This window comes from Spermophilus citellus, assembly GCF_964194105.1.
Source record: "Spermophilus citellus genome assembly, chromosome: X".
NCBI classification, from domain to species: Eukaryota; Metazoa; Chordata; class Mammalia; order Rodentia; family Sciuridae; genus Spermophilus; species Spermophilus citellus.
Window position 1 is genome coordinate 105,254,022 of NC_138190.1, and position 16,255 is coordinate 105,270,276.

A 16,255-nucleotide genomic window follows, 5' to 3' on the forward strand; every position below is an offset into this window, starting at 1 on the left:
CAGATGTATGGAAGGCATTTGGCATGTAGAAAGCATCCAAAATATGTCCTATTTTATCTTAAAGTAGTTTGGGAATTTCTGGTGATTCACATAAAAACTTTGGGTTTATGGATGGAGGCAAGGAACAAAACAAATTTCATCTGCAGATTTTATTTTCCATTATAAAATGGGGTTGGGGTCAGGCACGGTGGTGCATGCCTGTAATCCCAGTGACTCAGGAGGCTGATACAGGAGGATTGCAAATTCAAGGCCAGTCTCAGCAACTTAGTGAGGCCCTGAGCAACTTAGTGAGACCCTTTCTCAAAATAAAAAATAAAAGGTGCTAGGGATGTAGCTTGGTGGCAATGCACCCTTGGGTTCAATCACCAGTGCCAAAAAAAAAAAAAAAAAATGGGGCTGGAGGCATAGCTCAGTGGTACCACATGTATTTAGCATTTACAAGGCCTGTTCAATCTCTGGCACTGAAAAAGAAAATGAATAATATTTATGTCTTACTTAATGACTGAAGTTTTCCTATGCCTAAGACTATCTCAGTTCTTCTTTCAATTACTTTGTTTATTATCCAAGCATGTGCTCTCACTTTTGATTCAGAATGTATGGTTCTCAAGTATCCTGTCAGCCTAATATAAATCATGATTTAGGGATGTCCTTTGTCATGAAACATAAGTCGTTTTTTGAGGCAATCACTTTTGGCTTAGCCTGAGCTCATATCCAGCATTCCTGAGCAGATCTCCATGCTTCACTCCTAATAGAGTATTACAGAAAGGGGTTTTAATTCATAGTATGGAATCCTGAAAGACATTTTGTCTTGAGATTGCCCTTGGGACTAAGAACCTGCCAATTATGCCTCAGCCTCTAAATTGTTAGCCCAGATAATTTACAATTACTGACCACAGGCAGCAAATCTTGCTGCCTCCTTGTGCCACAAAGTCTCTGGTCTAGGTCCCTTTCATCCAACCAATATATACTGACCTCTTAACATGTCCCTGGAACTTGTTTCCTTGAGACCTCTTCTGTCTGTTCTTTGCTTTTGTATAGCTCTTCTTTCTTCACTTGAAATAAACTAAGACAACTCTTGAAAATACTGAAGCCTCAGAATTTTTTTTCTCCTTTTAGTTCTTAGTCTCAAGATCTGGTCTCTATAGCCTTCTCCAGGGTTTATTCTATAGTCCTTAGCATTTAAAAATTGCCCAATAGAGAACGTCTTTTAGATAATATTCAGAAATGTTTGTAGTAAAGAACACCCATATTCCTTTCCTCCTTTGGCAGCCTTTCTAATTATTCACATCATAGATTAGCTAAAGAGAAACACTAGGCCACTCTGATCACTGCCCGCCCCCAATAACCTGAGCAATGCATTGTCTCAGTCTTTCAGAGTTTATTGCCCAGGATTGTTATCTACCTCACTCATGCTGTATTTATCCAACCCTGTCTATGAATGGGACACTGTTTTACATCCTTGGGGGACAGGGAGATATGAACAAAACACAGTTCCAATCAAACACTCATTTGTTAGCAATCATTTATTGATTACTATATCCCAGGTACTAAGATAAGAAGTAGAATACAGTGGTTGACAAAAACAGGCATAGCCCTGCCCATCATGCAACTTATCATTGAGGGAGTCATACAGGGATCATGTGTGTTGTGTTCACCACTGCATATCTTGCAGCACACAGTAGGTACTCAATAAATATTTGTTGAATCAAGGTATGTGACCAGATATATAATTATAAATTGCGAGCAATGATATGAGTTTGGGGAAAAAACAGGAAAAAATGAGAGAATAATAGAGAAAAAGAAAGGCCTGTCTGAGGAAGTGACATATCAAGACCCGAAGGATAAGGAATAGATAGCCTTGCCATGAATGGAGATACAAGTATTCTAGAAGGAACTGTTGGGGTAAAACATGTCTCAGGAGATGGAACAGTAAAGGTACAAGCTCTGAGGTATGCAAGAGCTTGACGTGCTTCAGTGGAAAGACCACAGTGAGCCAGGGTAAAAGTGGTGTAGGATAAAAGGATTCATGAAACAAAGTAAAAGAAGTAGACAGTGGTCTTAAAGGATGTTGTAAGGGGTTTGGATTTTATTCTAAGTGCAATGAGAAGTTGTTTAATGGCTTTAAACAGAGAAGTCATAAGATTTAATTTGCATTTTTTTAAAAGAGAGAGTGAGAGAGGAGAGAGAGAGAGAGAGAGAGAGAGAGAGAGAGAGAGAGAGAGAGCAAGCGAGCATTTTTTAATATTTATTTTTTAGTTCTCGGCGGACACAACATCTTTGTTGGTATGTGGTGCTGAGGATCGAACCCGGGCCGCACGCATGCCAGGCGAGTGCGCTACCGCTTGAGCCACATCCCCAGCCCTTAATTTGCATTTTTTAAAATCACATCTCTAGTGAAAATACAATTGTGGGAATAAGAGTGGACATAAGAACTCCTGTTATGAGCTGTTATAATCCATTGGAGATGGACTAAGTTAGCTATGATAAAATGAACAGTCAATATATACTTTGGAATAGAACTGACAGACTTGACAGACTGGATGTAGAGGATGAGAGAAGAAGAAAACTAAGGATGACTTCCAGTTTTCCAGTTTAAGCAACTGGGTGGGAGGAGGTGCCATTTTCTAAGACAAGGAAAACTGTGGAGGAAAGAACAGTCCTGGGGTATATCACTGTTCATTTTTAACATGTTTTATTTGAAGTATCTATGAGATATGTAAGTGTAAATGTCAAATAGGCAGTTTAATATTTGAATCTGGAGCTATCTAATATGAAGACTAGACAAGGAAATTTGAGGTAAGAGCCTAATAAGTGACATAAAACTTAAATATTCAAAGGGAAATGTCATGTCTAACTTGGTTAATCAAAGCAATTTTTAGAAAAAAAAATGGCATTTGAGCCAAAATAAAGATGATGAGGAAGAACACTCTAGGTAAAAGGGAATGGAATAGCAAAGGTAGAACAGGAGAGAATCTTAAGGCATGTTTAGAAACTGAAAGAGTTCACTTTGGATGGAATATATTGTGTGTTCGGAATGTTGGAAAATAAGTCTAGAGAGAGTGGTTGAAGCCAGGTCACAAATGGTTTTGAGCACCATGCTAAGGAACTGGTATTGCATTCAGTGGGCAACTGTCAGCACTAGCAAATCTTTGAACAGAGGCATGACATGATAAAATTGTTAAAAGCCATTTAATATATTGAATAGGGTGGACTAAGTGAGAACAGGAAGCAAGGTAGGCCAGTTAAGAATCTATTTAAATTATCAAGGCATGAGATAATAAAGGCCTAAATGTTAACATGGAAATGGAAAGTTCAAAGGCAAATGTGAGAGATATTTGAAAGAAAGATTATGATCATGTTAACCTAACCTTTTCAATGTCTTTGCTTCCACACTAGATAACGGACTCTAGAGTAAGGTTGTAAAACAAGTTCCAATTTCTCCACGGTGGTATTTAGAACTCATACTGGTATGGTTTCATAGTAAACAGGTAACACTTCATATTGTTGAAGTGAATGGACTCACACAGATAACTGTTGCCAGGGGGGGGAAAAAAAACAACGTGGTGGGGTCAAGACCATGGGCTTTCAGGGAATGGGCCAGGGAGTAAACTGAAAGCAAGTACTAGTAAAGATGAGTTAAATTTTCCATCATTTTCCTTTTAAAGTTCAATTGCCGGTCCTCCTTCCTACTCGGCCCCTCACTTGTACAATGAACACAAAGTTTGAACCTTCAACAATCTGAACTTTTCCTTCTACCAGATTCCCATTCATATTATTCATAACTGTACGAAGTCTTATGCCCTCTCAGCCCCCAAATGACAAGCAAATATCACTGAAAAAATGGCTTAATATGCTCCCTATCCCTCAGTAATATTTACACTTAGATAAAATGAGACCTTGACTATCATGATCCAAATATCCAACATAAAAACTAATCATGTGGCAAGCTAAGGTGAGGTGAGGTGATATGGCAGTGGCCAGGGATATCTTTAAGTACTTGTTCTAATGGTGAAGCCTGGTTCTGGCCTCCTCCTTTCTCCTGCAATCTCGCAGGACTATCTTTAATGGGCTTCCTTTCAAATGAGGTAAAATATGTTTGTAAGTCTTCTGAAGTAACTCTGCAGAAGAGAAACAGAAAGAGTATCCAAAGTATTTTGTCTAGCTAATACTTTTTGCCACTGCTTGAGCCTACCTTGCTTTTATATTTCTATACGTCCTATTTTTCACTGTTGATATATATTTTTTGATGCTGGGGATCAAACCCAGGGCCTCATGCATGCTAGGCAAGCACTCTACCACTGAGCCACAACCCTACTCCTTGATGTTTTTATATGTTCTTTGTTCAATGTCTTTTGATGAGCACCTGGAACTCTTTGGAGACTATGCACTATATAAATATAATAAAGCAATGAATGAATAAAACATTTCAATTTACATGAGTATAAGCTTTACTATTTCTAATACTATGAGGTCTATCCCTCACTCAGGATACCCTGAAGGATATATAGGTATATTCTGAGAGACATCAGATAGATCTCCCTACTGTAAAATACTTCTCCCTATAACTGAAAATCTTCAAGTTGGTGATTTATACATTTAAAATTGATGAATGTTGAAGATCTGTTTTTTAATATTCCTAATTAAAAAGCAAATACCATAGTGGATGGGAAAGTGGGTAGGTAGATGGGTCATGATTTAATCTCAGTTCCCTTTACATTAACCTACCACTCCTACCTAAAACAATTTTCCCATTCTGAATTTTCTGTGTCTTTGTTCATGCGTGCTGTTCTTCCAGAGGTAATGCTAAATTTAACCTAAGTAATAAATGGAATATTACATATAGCTTCACAGTCTCTCATTTGATACCCAAATCCAAGTCTAATTGTTCTTTAAAAAATAATTCATTTTTTCAAATGTAAGAATATCAAGTTTATTATAGAAAATTTGAAAAAGGCAGGAAGATAGGAAGAAGAAAAAATTATCAACCATAATCCTACCACCTAAAGAACAACACATGTTAACAGTATGGCCATGCTCATTCTTTAAACCTTAGTTTAGGTCCCATTTCTGGTGTGATGCTTTTCTTGAGCTCCCTTCCCCTATTTCTATGTTGTGTTTTTACCACTAACTTGTATAAACCATATAATTCTGTGGATAATTAGGTAACTTGGTGTCTTGTTAGAACCTTAGTAGGCTGAAACCATGAGTACTTCATAATTCATCAAGAAGCACCAGGTATGTCGGACCTAGTATTTACTGACTGACCAAAACAAGTATGAACCATTTCAGAAAGGATATAAAATAGGCCAAGTAAAAAAGCTTTCTGATCACCTAGCTTGGTGACTCTTGCTTTTCTGTTCCTGGAACCTTGAAAGTCTATTTAATTGGTTTCTCTGTCTACACCATAACTGAGTAAGCAGCAGACTGATTAAGATCCAGGATTTACTCAAAGATTCTCTACATATGGCATAAAGGAGACAGAGAGAGAGAGAAAGAAGTTTTTTTGTGTGTGTGTTTGGGAGGAAGGGAAAAAGAGGAGAGAGGGAAGGCAAGAGAAGAATAGAGAAGTATAGGAAAGAGTATATATAGTACACAGGCTGAAAAGAAAAGAATATATATAGTCTGGTGCTCAATCCAGTATGTGATTTGCCTCCAGCACTGTGTACAGGATCCCATCCACTTGTTCTGAGTCATACCCGATCTCACGAAGCTCCAAGTGAGGGAGGACAGAAGTAAGAAGATAGCTGACGTGGATACGCAGTCGCGTAAGCTTTGCCAAAGCCCTGTATGATAGAGTGAGGGGGCAGGAGAAGAGATGACATGAAGTCATTAGCCAACATAATAAAATGAAGTCCCTTCAAAATGGGCCTACATTCTCAACAATTATGTTTCCATTAGCTAAAAAGAAAGAAGAAAGCACAATGCCACCAAACACATGGAAATTGGAGCTGAGGCTTTCTAAGAAGTAATTATCCAATCCTTGGTGGCCTATGAATTAAGGCTTCCTCCCTTGTCTATGACCATTAACTGGGGGTCCTAAGAGATGCTTCCCATTAGCACTCACAAGCTCATAACTAAACCCTAGTAATTAACCTTTCTAGGTCATCTCCCTCTGGGGTCCGGTAGGAGACCTGAGCCTTCCGTAGCACTTCCAGGTGTGTCTCTGTCTCCTTCAATTTCTCTTGTAATTCTTGCTTTTCCTCTTTGGTTCTTTCCAGTTCAGCTTTCAGAATCTGGAATTCAGCTTGGCGATAACCCATGTGTTTCTTGCTCCAGTATAATCCTTCTGTCTCCTGGGTACTATAGGTCACCAATTCATGTTGAACTTTCTTGAATTCAGAATGCCAGTGATTCCTCTCCTGTTCCAGCTCCTCCACCTGAAGTCCAAGAAAAAAATTCAATGAGCCCACATACTACTGAAACCTTAATAGAGTGCCCAAAATTGTTCTTACTATCTTTACCCTGTGATTCCATTATACATATTCCTCTAATTATAGAAATTTCTTTTCAACCCTAAAATATGGAAGGGAAGCCCATTAGGGCTCACTTAATCTGAAACATACCACAGAATGGTTCATTGACATATTTTGTTTAAAGGCCTCAGAACGTGAAACCATCAGAGCACCAACACCCCATACCCTTGATTACAGTGAGCTCTAATTCCTAGTGGTAAGATGTTGCCCAAACCTTTTGCTGGAACAAATTTCTTTCAGCCAAAACACGTTCCAATTTTTCTGTGGTTCTTTTCAATTCTTCCAGTTCTCTCTGGTTCTTCATCTTTGGTGTGTTACGACCTCCACTCTCCTCATAGCCCCTTCCCTTCTCCCCAATGGCTGCAGCAGAGGCCACAGAAGAATAAGGCACTGGGTTCCAGGATTCAACAGTTTTTCTTCTCTCAGCAAGCTCCTCTCTGTTAAAAGGGATTAGCTGAATGGGGGCCCCTGAATCTCTAACACCTTTTGCAACACCAACAACAGCTACAAAAGGTCCCTTGTTCACTTCTTCTTTGTTTATGTTTGTGCTACCTCTATTGGATTCTCCTCTATTGGATTCTTCTGCTACCAATCTTGGCATCTGATCTTCTAATTCTTCAGGAAGCAGGGACCCTTGGCGTTGGTCTTGGGCCCCTGGATATAGAACTGATGCTTCCCTATTCTGTCCTGTATTCTTGTTTGCTTCTGGGTATTCTGGGAAAAGGCATGGTGGTGTACTTCTCTCAGAACTTGATTTATCATGGCTGTTCTCCCCTTCTGCGTAGGCAACAGCTGCCTCTACCCTCCTATAAGATCCAGGCATGGAATAATCCAGAGGCGATGTTGGCATCTCATTCTGGAGCCTTCTTCGTTTTTCCACAGGTTCCTCACCTAGAATCCATTTGTACTTACTGCAAGAAGAGAAAATTTAATTGTAAGTGGTCACAATATATGTTAAGTATATTCTTATGCTATGGAGCCCCTCCTCAAATTTTCCATATTAAAACTGCCTTTAGATGTCACTCACCGATTCTTTCATAAGAGAAATATATCTGGTAAACTACGGTTAAATCATTAAACTATGGGTTAGCAGTTATATTCCCCTTTTCTTTATAAAATCACCCAGCCTCATGTATGTCATTAGAGTAACAACAACCAAAAAAAAAAAAAAAAAAAAAACCAGACCAGTATAGCAACTTTACCTATAAGCCTCAATCCCTTCATTCATGCAACCAGCTGAGTTAGTAACTGGTTTTAAGGGAGAGGTGAAGTTGAAAGGTTTAAAAGGTTAACATCTGAATAAAACAGGACTAGGATTAACTTGGTAAAAATTCTAAAAATTGATTTGAAACCAGCCTGACTTAGAAGTTCCCTAAATGCAAGTAAAGGAAGACAAACAAAAAATATACACACAAAATACCCTAACAGAAGAATGGACTTAAAAGGTCATAAAAATCTACTGGTATATGCAGAGAATAAAACAAGCTTGTTAATTTTAAAGTGCCACAAAACCTTCCAGTATCAAAGACTTATGCACATTTTTTATATTGCAATAGAACACTATACGATTGTTTTGCTAGCCAAGGGAATTATGGCTATTGCCCATTATTCACTTGTAAAAGTTAATTAAAACACAAGGCACTAGTCAGAAACAAAGAAAGTGAATTATCCAGTTCTAGTCATTTCCCCATTGTGACAAAAAACTCCCCTTGGTCAGGCACAAATAGGCACTCCCTTAGTTTTTCAGAGAAGCCCAGGATGACAGCCTCAAATCGCCTTTCATTTTTGGCTTCCATAAGCACTATTGGTTAAAGCAAAACAACTGGTGCTAGAGAAATCCACAGGCAATTTTATATCATTCAGCAGGATGGGAACCCCACTGTCGTCCTTATAATTATCCTCTTTCCAATAAACAAAAAAATTCAAGGTAAAATCAACTTTTAATTTTTTGGTACCAGGAATTGAACTCAGGGGCACTCAACCACTGAGTCATCCCCAGCCCTATTTTGTATTTTATTTAGAGACAGGGTCTCACTGAGTTGCTTAGCACCTCACTGTTGCTGAGGCTGGCTTTAAACTTGCGATCCTCCTGTCTCAGCCTCCCAAGCCACTGGGATTACAGGAGTGTGCCAATGCACCTGGCCTTCAACTTTCAAACTTCTAATGAGAAAGAATCAGGCATATTATTTGCCACATCATAGTACTTCAAGGTTGCCCACATATCTGTAATTTCTTAGAACATCTGTAAGACATCCTAAACCTTAGCTTCTTTTGATGCCCTGTATGTTCTTCAGATAAAAACTGGCTTGCCATCTCAATAGGCCTGTGTTGGCCTTAAAGGAAGAGCAAAAGAATTTAGGGGCTATGTAAGAACAAATGCACCCATATTTAAATACGTATAAGGGCTACTAGAGATGGTCCATTTAGCTCTGGTACTGAGTAAGACAATAAAACAATCAGTTGGCATGAAAGAAGGAAATGCATATGTAATAGCAGATAGCATTAACTAAGTTTTATGAAAGGCAATAAAAGTCATATTATTTGCCTTATCTTCATTTTTCCACCTTTAAGGGTTCTGTCCTTAACTATTGTTTCTTCTGACCCTGCATTCCTTCTTGGTAACCCCATACAACCTCTGGGCAATAACTTCCACCTTCTCTCAAGTTTTGAGATCTAGTATTGGATTTTCAACTGCCCATCCCATGTTTTTTTTTTTCCCCTGGATGTTCCATAGGTATCTTAGTATATATAAATTTGACTTTTCATGTTTACCTTCAAATCTGCTCCTTCTCCTGTTTCCTATTTGTGTTACCACCATCAGATCGTAATTTTTACAGAATTTTATAGTTATTTATTTATTTATTTATTTTAAAGAGAGGGAGAGAGAAAGAGAGAGAGAAAGAGAGAGAGAGAGAGAGAGAGAGAGAGAGAGAGCGAGAGAGAGAGAGAGAATTTTTCAACATTTATTTTTTAGTTTTCGGTGGACACAACATCTTTGTTTGTATGTGGTTCTGAGGATCGAACCCGGGCCGCATGCATGCCAGGCCAGTGCACCACCACTTGAGCCACATCCCCAGCCCCTTTATAGTCATTTATAAACTATCAAACTCTTATTGTTTCTCCTGGTCTATTGCAATAACTTCTTCTGGTCTCTGGTTTCCCTTTCTTTCACTTCTAGATCACCTACTGCCATGTTAATCTTCCTAAAGCATTGCTCTGATTATGTCACCTCCCTATTTAAAACCCTTATTTTTGGCTTTCTACAACATAAATGCTCTAATGTCTTAGCTTGGCATTGGCCTCTGTGACAAAAAATAGGAAACATTATTCAGCACTTTGTGCCAGAATATACATGTTCAACATGTATATTCTCATCTAAATCATCTCCCAATAACCTTGAGGTAAATGGTATTACTATCTCAATTGTTTTTTTTTTTTTAAGCAAATGCATTGGAAGAGGTCAAATAATTTTCTGAAGTTAGCTAGTAAGTAATAGAGCTAGAACACAATTTGGCCCTAACTTCATCTCCCATTACCCGCTTTACAAACACCAGCCAAAATGAAAGCCCATGGTTTTTCTTATGCTGCTCCTTTTTTTTTTTAAAGGGAGAGTGAGAGAGAGAGAGAGAATTTTTTAATATTTATTTTTTAGTTATTGGCAGACACAACATCTTTGTTTGTATGTGGCGCTGAGGATCGAACCCGCGCATGCCAGGTGAGCACACTACCGCTTGAGCCACATCCCCAGCCCATGCTGCTCCTTTTGATAAGAATGCCTTTGTCCTTCCTAACACTGCATATCTAAAAGCAGTTTAAATGCTACTTCTGAATTCCTATAAAACTTTTTAGTGCTCTCTTATAATATGTATTGATCACTGTATAATGTGTATGTGTGCATGTATGTATGTCTTAGGTACCCTACTAAAATATCAAGGCATAACACCCTTGACTAAGGGAAATTAACAAAGTATGCCAGACACAGACAAGGGGGAAAAAAAACATTTCATGTAAGTGGCCAACAAGAAAGAACTGTTACATAAATGAAAGAAAAATAATTGGATTTTATTTATTGCTTCTATACTTGTCTGGAAAGTCTGGCTCTTCCCTCTAAGAATTGATTCTCATTCTAGACTTATATTCACTCATTTAGGAAAGATTAATTAGGGATTTTATATGCTAGGAATTCTTCTCCAACTGTGTGGTTTCTTCTCATTTTATTTCTTATTTTTGTCATATTCAACAATGTCACTTTATATATACATTTTAGTAATTTACTCTTTGAAGTATTTTACATTTTTTGACAAAATATACATATACTATGCTTCTATTCCTTTAAAATGTTTTCTGAGAGGTTTCTATATTTGACCACTATCATTTTAGAATTTCACTAACCAAGGGAGAGATGCTAAATTCAAATTAGGATATTTTATTTTTAAAATTCACTCATTCCACATTTTCTACTATGCTTAAGGCACAATGATAGTTAAGAATAAGGACCAAAAACCTGTCTTCTTTATAGTGCATATACTTATACTCAAGATTAAACATTTTAACCTCTTTATTGAGATATAAAGGCCATAAATCCACCCATTTAAAGTGTACAATTCAATGGCTTTAGTATATTCAGAGTTGTGTAATCTAAGTTTAGAAAATTTATATCATCCCAAGAGAAACCTCCATGCATTAGTAGTCACTCTCCATACTTCCACCTACTTCTCAGCAACCACTAATCTAATTTCAGTCTCTATATATCTGGAATAGCAAACTGATTCTAGGCACTTCATATAAATATTGTTTTGAGATTGGGTATTACTATATTGCCCAGGTTGGCCTTGAAATTGTGAGCTCAACTGATCCTACTATATCAGCTTCCCAAGTAGGAGACTACGAGTATGCATCACCATACCCAGCTTCTTGTGGTCTTTGGTTCATTTTTATTTTCAGTTTTTTTTTTTTTTTTAATAATGCTGGGATTCAAACCTAGGGCCTTGCATGTTAGGCAAACACTCATACTGAGCTACATCTCCAGCCCCTTTTATGGTTTTTGCAATTGTCTTCTTTCACTCAGTGTTTTCAAGGTTCATATATGTTACAGCTAGTATCAATATTTCATTGCTGCTATGTTGTGGATAACGTTTGAGTGGGTCTTCTAAAGGTACACATGCTGAAATTTAATCTCCACTGTGAGATATTTAGAGGATGAAAACATAATTCAACTATAGTATTTAGAGGTAGAGTTTTAGGGAGCTGATTAGGATTAGAAAAGATAATTAGGGCCAAGCCCCCAGGATTAAATACAAGTGGCTACTCAAGAGAGAGATATCAGAGGATACAGATGTAGACAGACATGGGCACTAACCTGTCTCTTGCCATGTGAGGGCTTATAACACCTCAGGACTCTGTCAGAAAGATGGCCTTTACTAGAGCTGGTGTCATACTATTTCAATTTACAGCCTCTAGAACTGAGTTAAATAAATCAATTTTCTTTATAAAGTTACCCAGCCTCAGGTGTTTCATTCATTATAATAACCAAAAAACTATTATAATTCTTTTTATGGCTGAGTGATATTCTATTGTTTGGATATTAATCAATTCATCAGTTGACAGACATTTAAGTGGCTTCCTTTTTTTTTTTTTTTTTTTGGTACTGGGGACTGAACCCAGGTGAGGGTCTCATGGTAGAAAGTGGAAGAGCAAGCAGGCAAGGGCAAAGAGATTACATGGGTAAGAGCTATATCCCCAGTCCTATTTAAAAAATATATTTATTTTTTAGTTATAGGTGGGGACAATATTTTATTTTATTTTTCTATGTAGTGCTGAGGATTGAATCCAGTGCCTCACACATGCTAGGTGAATGCTCTACCACTGAGCCACAGCCCCAGCCCACATGCCCAGTCCTTTTTATTATTCTTTTTTTATTTTGAGACATGGTCTCACCAAATTTCCCAGGTTGGCCTTGAACTTCTGATCTTTCTGGCTCAACTTCCAACAGGGTCTCACTGAGTTTCACAGTGCCTCACTTCTGCTGAGGCTGGTTTTGAACTCATGATCCTCCTGCCTCAGCCTCCCAAGCCATTCAGATTATAGGCGTGAGCCACTATATCCAGCTTAGCTTTTTGTTTTCTATGTGTCATGTCTTCTTTGTTCTTCTGATCCTCCTTTATTGGTTCTCTTTTTATATTTTATGGATATTTTCTACTATAATATTTATAAATCCAACAATAGTATATTATTATTATTTTAGACAATGCTATATTTTTTGGAGAAAACCCAAAGAAGTAAGCAGAGAAAGTATATATTTATAGATTTTTTTTTTGTATTAGCCGTTTTTTTTAGGTTCTAGGAATTAAATCCAGGAATGTCCTACCATGAGCTATATTCCAGCCATTTTTATTTCATTTCATTTTTATTTTCAGACAAGGTCTTGCTAAATTGCTGTGCTGGGCTTTAACTTATAATCCTCTTGCCTCGGTCTCCCATGTTGCTGAGATTACAGGCATGTGTCCCCACACCTGGCTGTACCAGCATTTTTATTTATCACTTTTTTTGTTCTTTGATTTCTGACTATGGATCTGAATCAATATTTCATATTATTTTCTTATTCCAGTACAGCTTTGTTCCCATCCAACTCCTACATATTGTCATGGTCAAATATATTAATTTGTATGCCTTATAAGCCCAATGACAAAATGATACCTGCAATTATATAAAAATATGTATTGTTTAATGTAGTTATTCTTTAAACTAGTTAAGAATAGAAAGAGGAGAAATATGCCATTATAATGCCCTTTATAATTAATAATTTATAAATAACTTTTTAAAAAAAGTTACCTTTACCAGTACTCTTTGCTTTTTCACATGAATTCAGATTACAGTCTGGCATAAGTTTGCTTTCACCTTGGATAACTTCCTTTAGTATTTCTTATAAGAAAAGTCTTCTAGCAACAAATTACTTTCAGTTTTTGTTTACCTTGGACTACATTTATTTTATCTTCATTTCCTAATGCAAATTTTACTGGAATAAAAATTCTTGGTTGACAAGTCTTTATTTTTTTAGTTCTTGAATATGTCATCTTTCTTAGTCTGTTTTTTGTTGTTATAACAGAACACCTGAGATTGGATGACTTATAAATAAAAGGTTTATTTTTGTTCACAGTTCTGAAGGTTGCCAAGTGGTGGCCACATTTGGCTAGTTTCTGGGGAGGGTCTCATGATAAAAAGTGGAAGAGCAAGTAGGCAACAGCAAAGAGATTACATGGGTAAGATAGAAAGCAAGAAAAAACTTGAGGAAGCTGAACTCACTTTATAAATATCTACTTTGGTGACAACCAAACCATTCTCAAAAGAACTACATTAGGGCTGGGGCTGTAGCTCAATCTTGCCTAGCATCTGTGAGGCACTGGGTTCAATCTTTTAGCACCACATAAAAATAAACAAATAAAATAAAGGTATTCTGTCCATCTACAACTACAAAAAATATTTTAAAAAACCCATTAAGTTGTAAGAATTATATATTTTAAAAAAGAGAACTACATTAATCCCTTCATGAGTGCATTAACCCCATGACCACAAACATCTCTTAAAGGCTCCCAACCTCTCAATACCGTTACATTGGCAATTAAATATCAACATGAGTTTAGATGGGGATGAACAATTTCCAAACTATAGCAGCAACTCACTGCTTTCTCTCCATTGTTTCTGATGAGAAGTCAGCTCTTATTAAGGTTCTCTTGTATATGATGAATCATTTCATCTTTCTACTTTAGAGATTGTTTTTGCCTTTGCCTTTCAATATACTCACTATGATGTGTCTACCTGTTAATCTCTTTGCACTTATCCTATTTCAAATTTGTTGACCTTATATGTTATAGGTTAATGCTATTCATAAAATTTAGGGAGTTTTCAGCACTTTTGAAATGTTTTTCTACTTCTTTCCTTTTCTCTTTGTACTATTATGCACCTTTGATGCACATTTCTCTGAGGCTTTCTTCATTTTTTTCCTCTGTGTTCTTTAGATTGCATAGTTTATAACTGATCTCTTTAAACATATTGATTCTGTCTTCTTCCTACTCTAATGTACTTTGGAGAATTTTTCATTTCAGTTATTGTACTTTCCATTTCCATGTCCAGATTTTCATTTGGTTCTTTAAAAATAATTTCTGTCCCTTTACTGATATTATTTGATGAGACACTGCCATTATACCCTCATTGTTTAGATACTGTCTCCCTTAGTTCTTTGAACATATTTTAATGGCTGCTTTGAAGTGTTTGTCTGCTAAATTCAACATCTGGGTCTCTTCAAGAGCAGTTTTTATTGCCTGCTTTTCTTCCTATGTTCAGGTTATACTTTCCTGTTTCTTTGCATGTTTCATAAGTTTTGTTGATAATGGGACATTTTAGATAATATGTCATAGCAATTGTGGACTCTGATTCCTCCCTCCCACGGGGATTTCCATTGTTGCTGTTTGCCTGGTTTTTAATTTGGTAACTTGGTAGAACTGACTCCAAGAATTCTATCCCTTCAGTATAAAACCTCTGATATCCTTGATTTTATTCTTTAAAAAATACATTTATTTATTTCTATGTGGTGCTGAGGATCGAACCCAGCACCTCATATATGCTAGGCAAGTGCTCTACCACTGAGCCCCAGTCCCAGCACCTTGGTTTTATTCTTTTATCTGGAAATCTAGGGTTCATCCCTGGTCCTGCATAGGCTACTTATTGATCAAATGCTGTGTTTTTGTCCCCTTAACCAGTTAGATTTTTACCCCTTGCTATTGAATATGTGTGTGACTTGGAAGCTGCTATCAAAGTTCAATGAGTTCATGTTTCTGCACCACATTCACACAGATCCTTGTTCAGTCACACCTGAGAGAATATCGCCTTGAGCACATATAGTCTTTCAGGTTACCAGGGATGTATGTGATTTTATTTTTAAGCTTGGCTTCCTAGAAGTTGCCTCTGGGTCAGAGTTATTATTTTAATCATTGGTTGGTCCCAGGTAGTACTTAAGCCCCTATGCCAGTGAGGTTGTTTGATCTGTACACAGCTTGGGGACTAGTTTCAAGTCCACCTTATGTCCTGCTCTGATTGCTATCTTAGTGGATGCCAACTTGTGCTTATGAACAGCTTTCCTGACATATAGGATTGACTATGATCCCAGGAGAGCTCTTCTTGACTATCTTTCCCTGATTTTCTGTTACCTATTTTCTGATTATTTGGCCACTTTTTGGTTTTAATTTGTATCATGGACTTACGTGTGCCTACTTAATTGTTCTGAACCATGGTTTTTCAGTTTTGACAATGCCCTTAGGCACTGTCATAAAATTACAAAGTCAAATCCTTCAGGTAGAATTGTGGAGTTCATCCTGAAGGCCTGTCTCTCTTTAAGCAGAACCCCTGCAACACTATATAAAAGCTTGAGGCAGGCAGTGGCTTTTCCAGAGTGAAATTCCTTCTTTATGAATGGGCATTGGGTGGTGTTTTTGCTAGCTCTTAACAGTTTGAACCTCTGATCAAAGAGCAAGCTTGTGCTTGAGCTGTGAGGGGCCTAATATTATCATCCTTTTGTTCCCCTGTGACTGTCTCCACCCTACCAATGGGGACTGAGTGAGGAAGAAAAAGCTGAGTGGGAAAAGAAAGGTTAGTACTTCTGGGTCTACTTGTAATAGAGATTTTATAATACAGAACTGAGGAAGATGAAAAAAGTAAGAGGCCTGCCCCTCCCAGTTTAAACCATAGATTTAAACAGGGAGCTAAGGGAAGAGGGAGTCCCCATCTTT

General features: G+C 37.4%; 1 protein-coding gene across 1 annotated transcript in view; it reads right to left on the bottom strand.

The window, feature by feature from the left end:
* Nucleotides 1–2,379: 2,379 nt before the first annotated feature.
* The window catches only part of MORC4 (MORC family CW-type zinc finger 4), a 61,525-nt gene continuing 47,649 nt past the window's right edge, over nucleotides 2,380–16,255 (bottom strand). The window contains exons 15-17 of the mRNA XM_081277856.1: nucleotides 6,688–7,384; nucleotides 6,094–6,377; nucleotides 2,380–5,783 (exon numbers count right to left, since the gene is read on the bottom strand). Coding sequence (XP_081133982.1) covers nucleotides 5,630–5,783; nucleotides 6,094–6,377; nucleotides 6,688–7,384 — 1,135 coding nt within the window. The 3' untranslated portion in view covers nucleotides 2,380–5,629. The remainder of the gene's footprint in view (nucleotides 5,784–6,093; nucleotides 6,378–6,687; nucleotides 7,385–16,255) is intronic.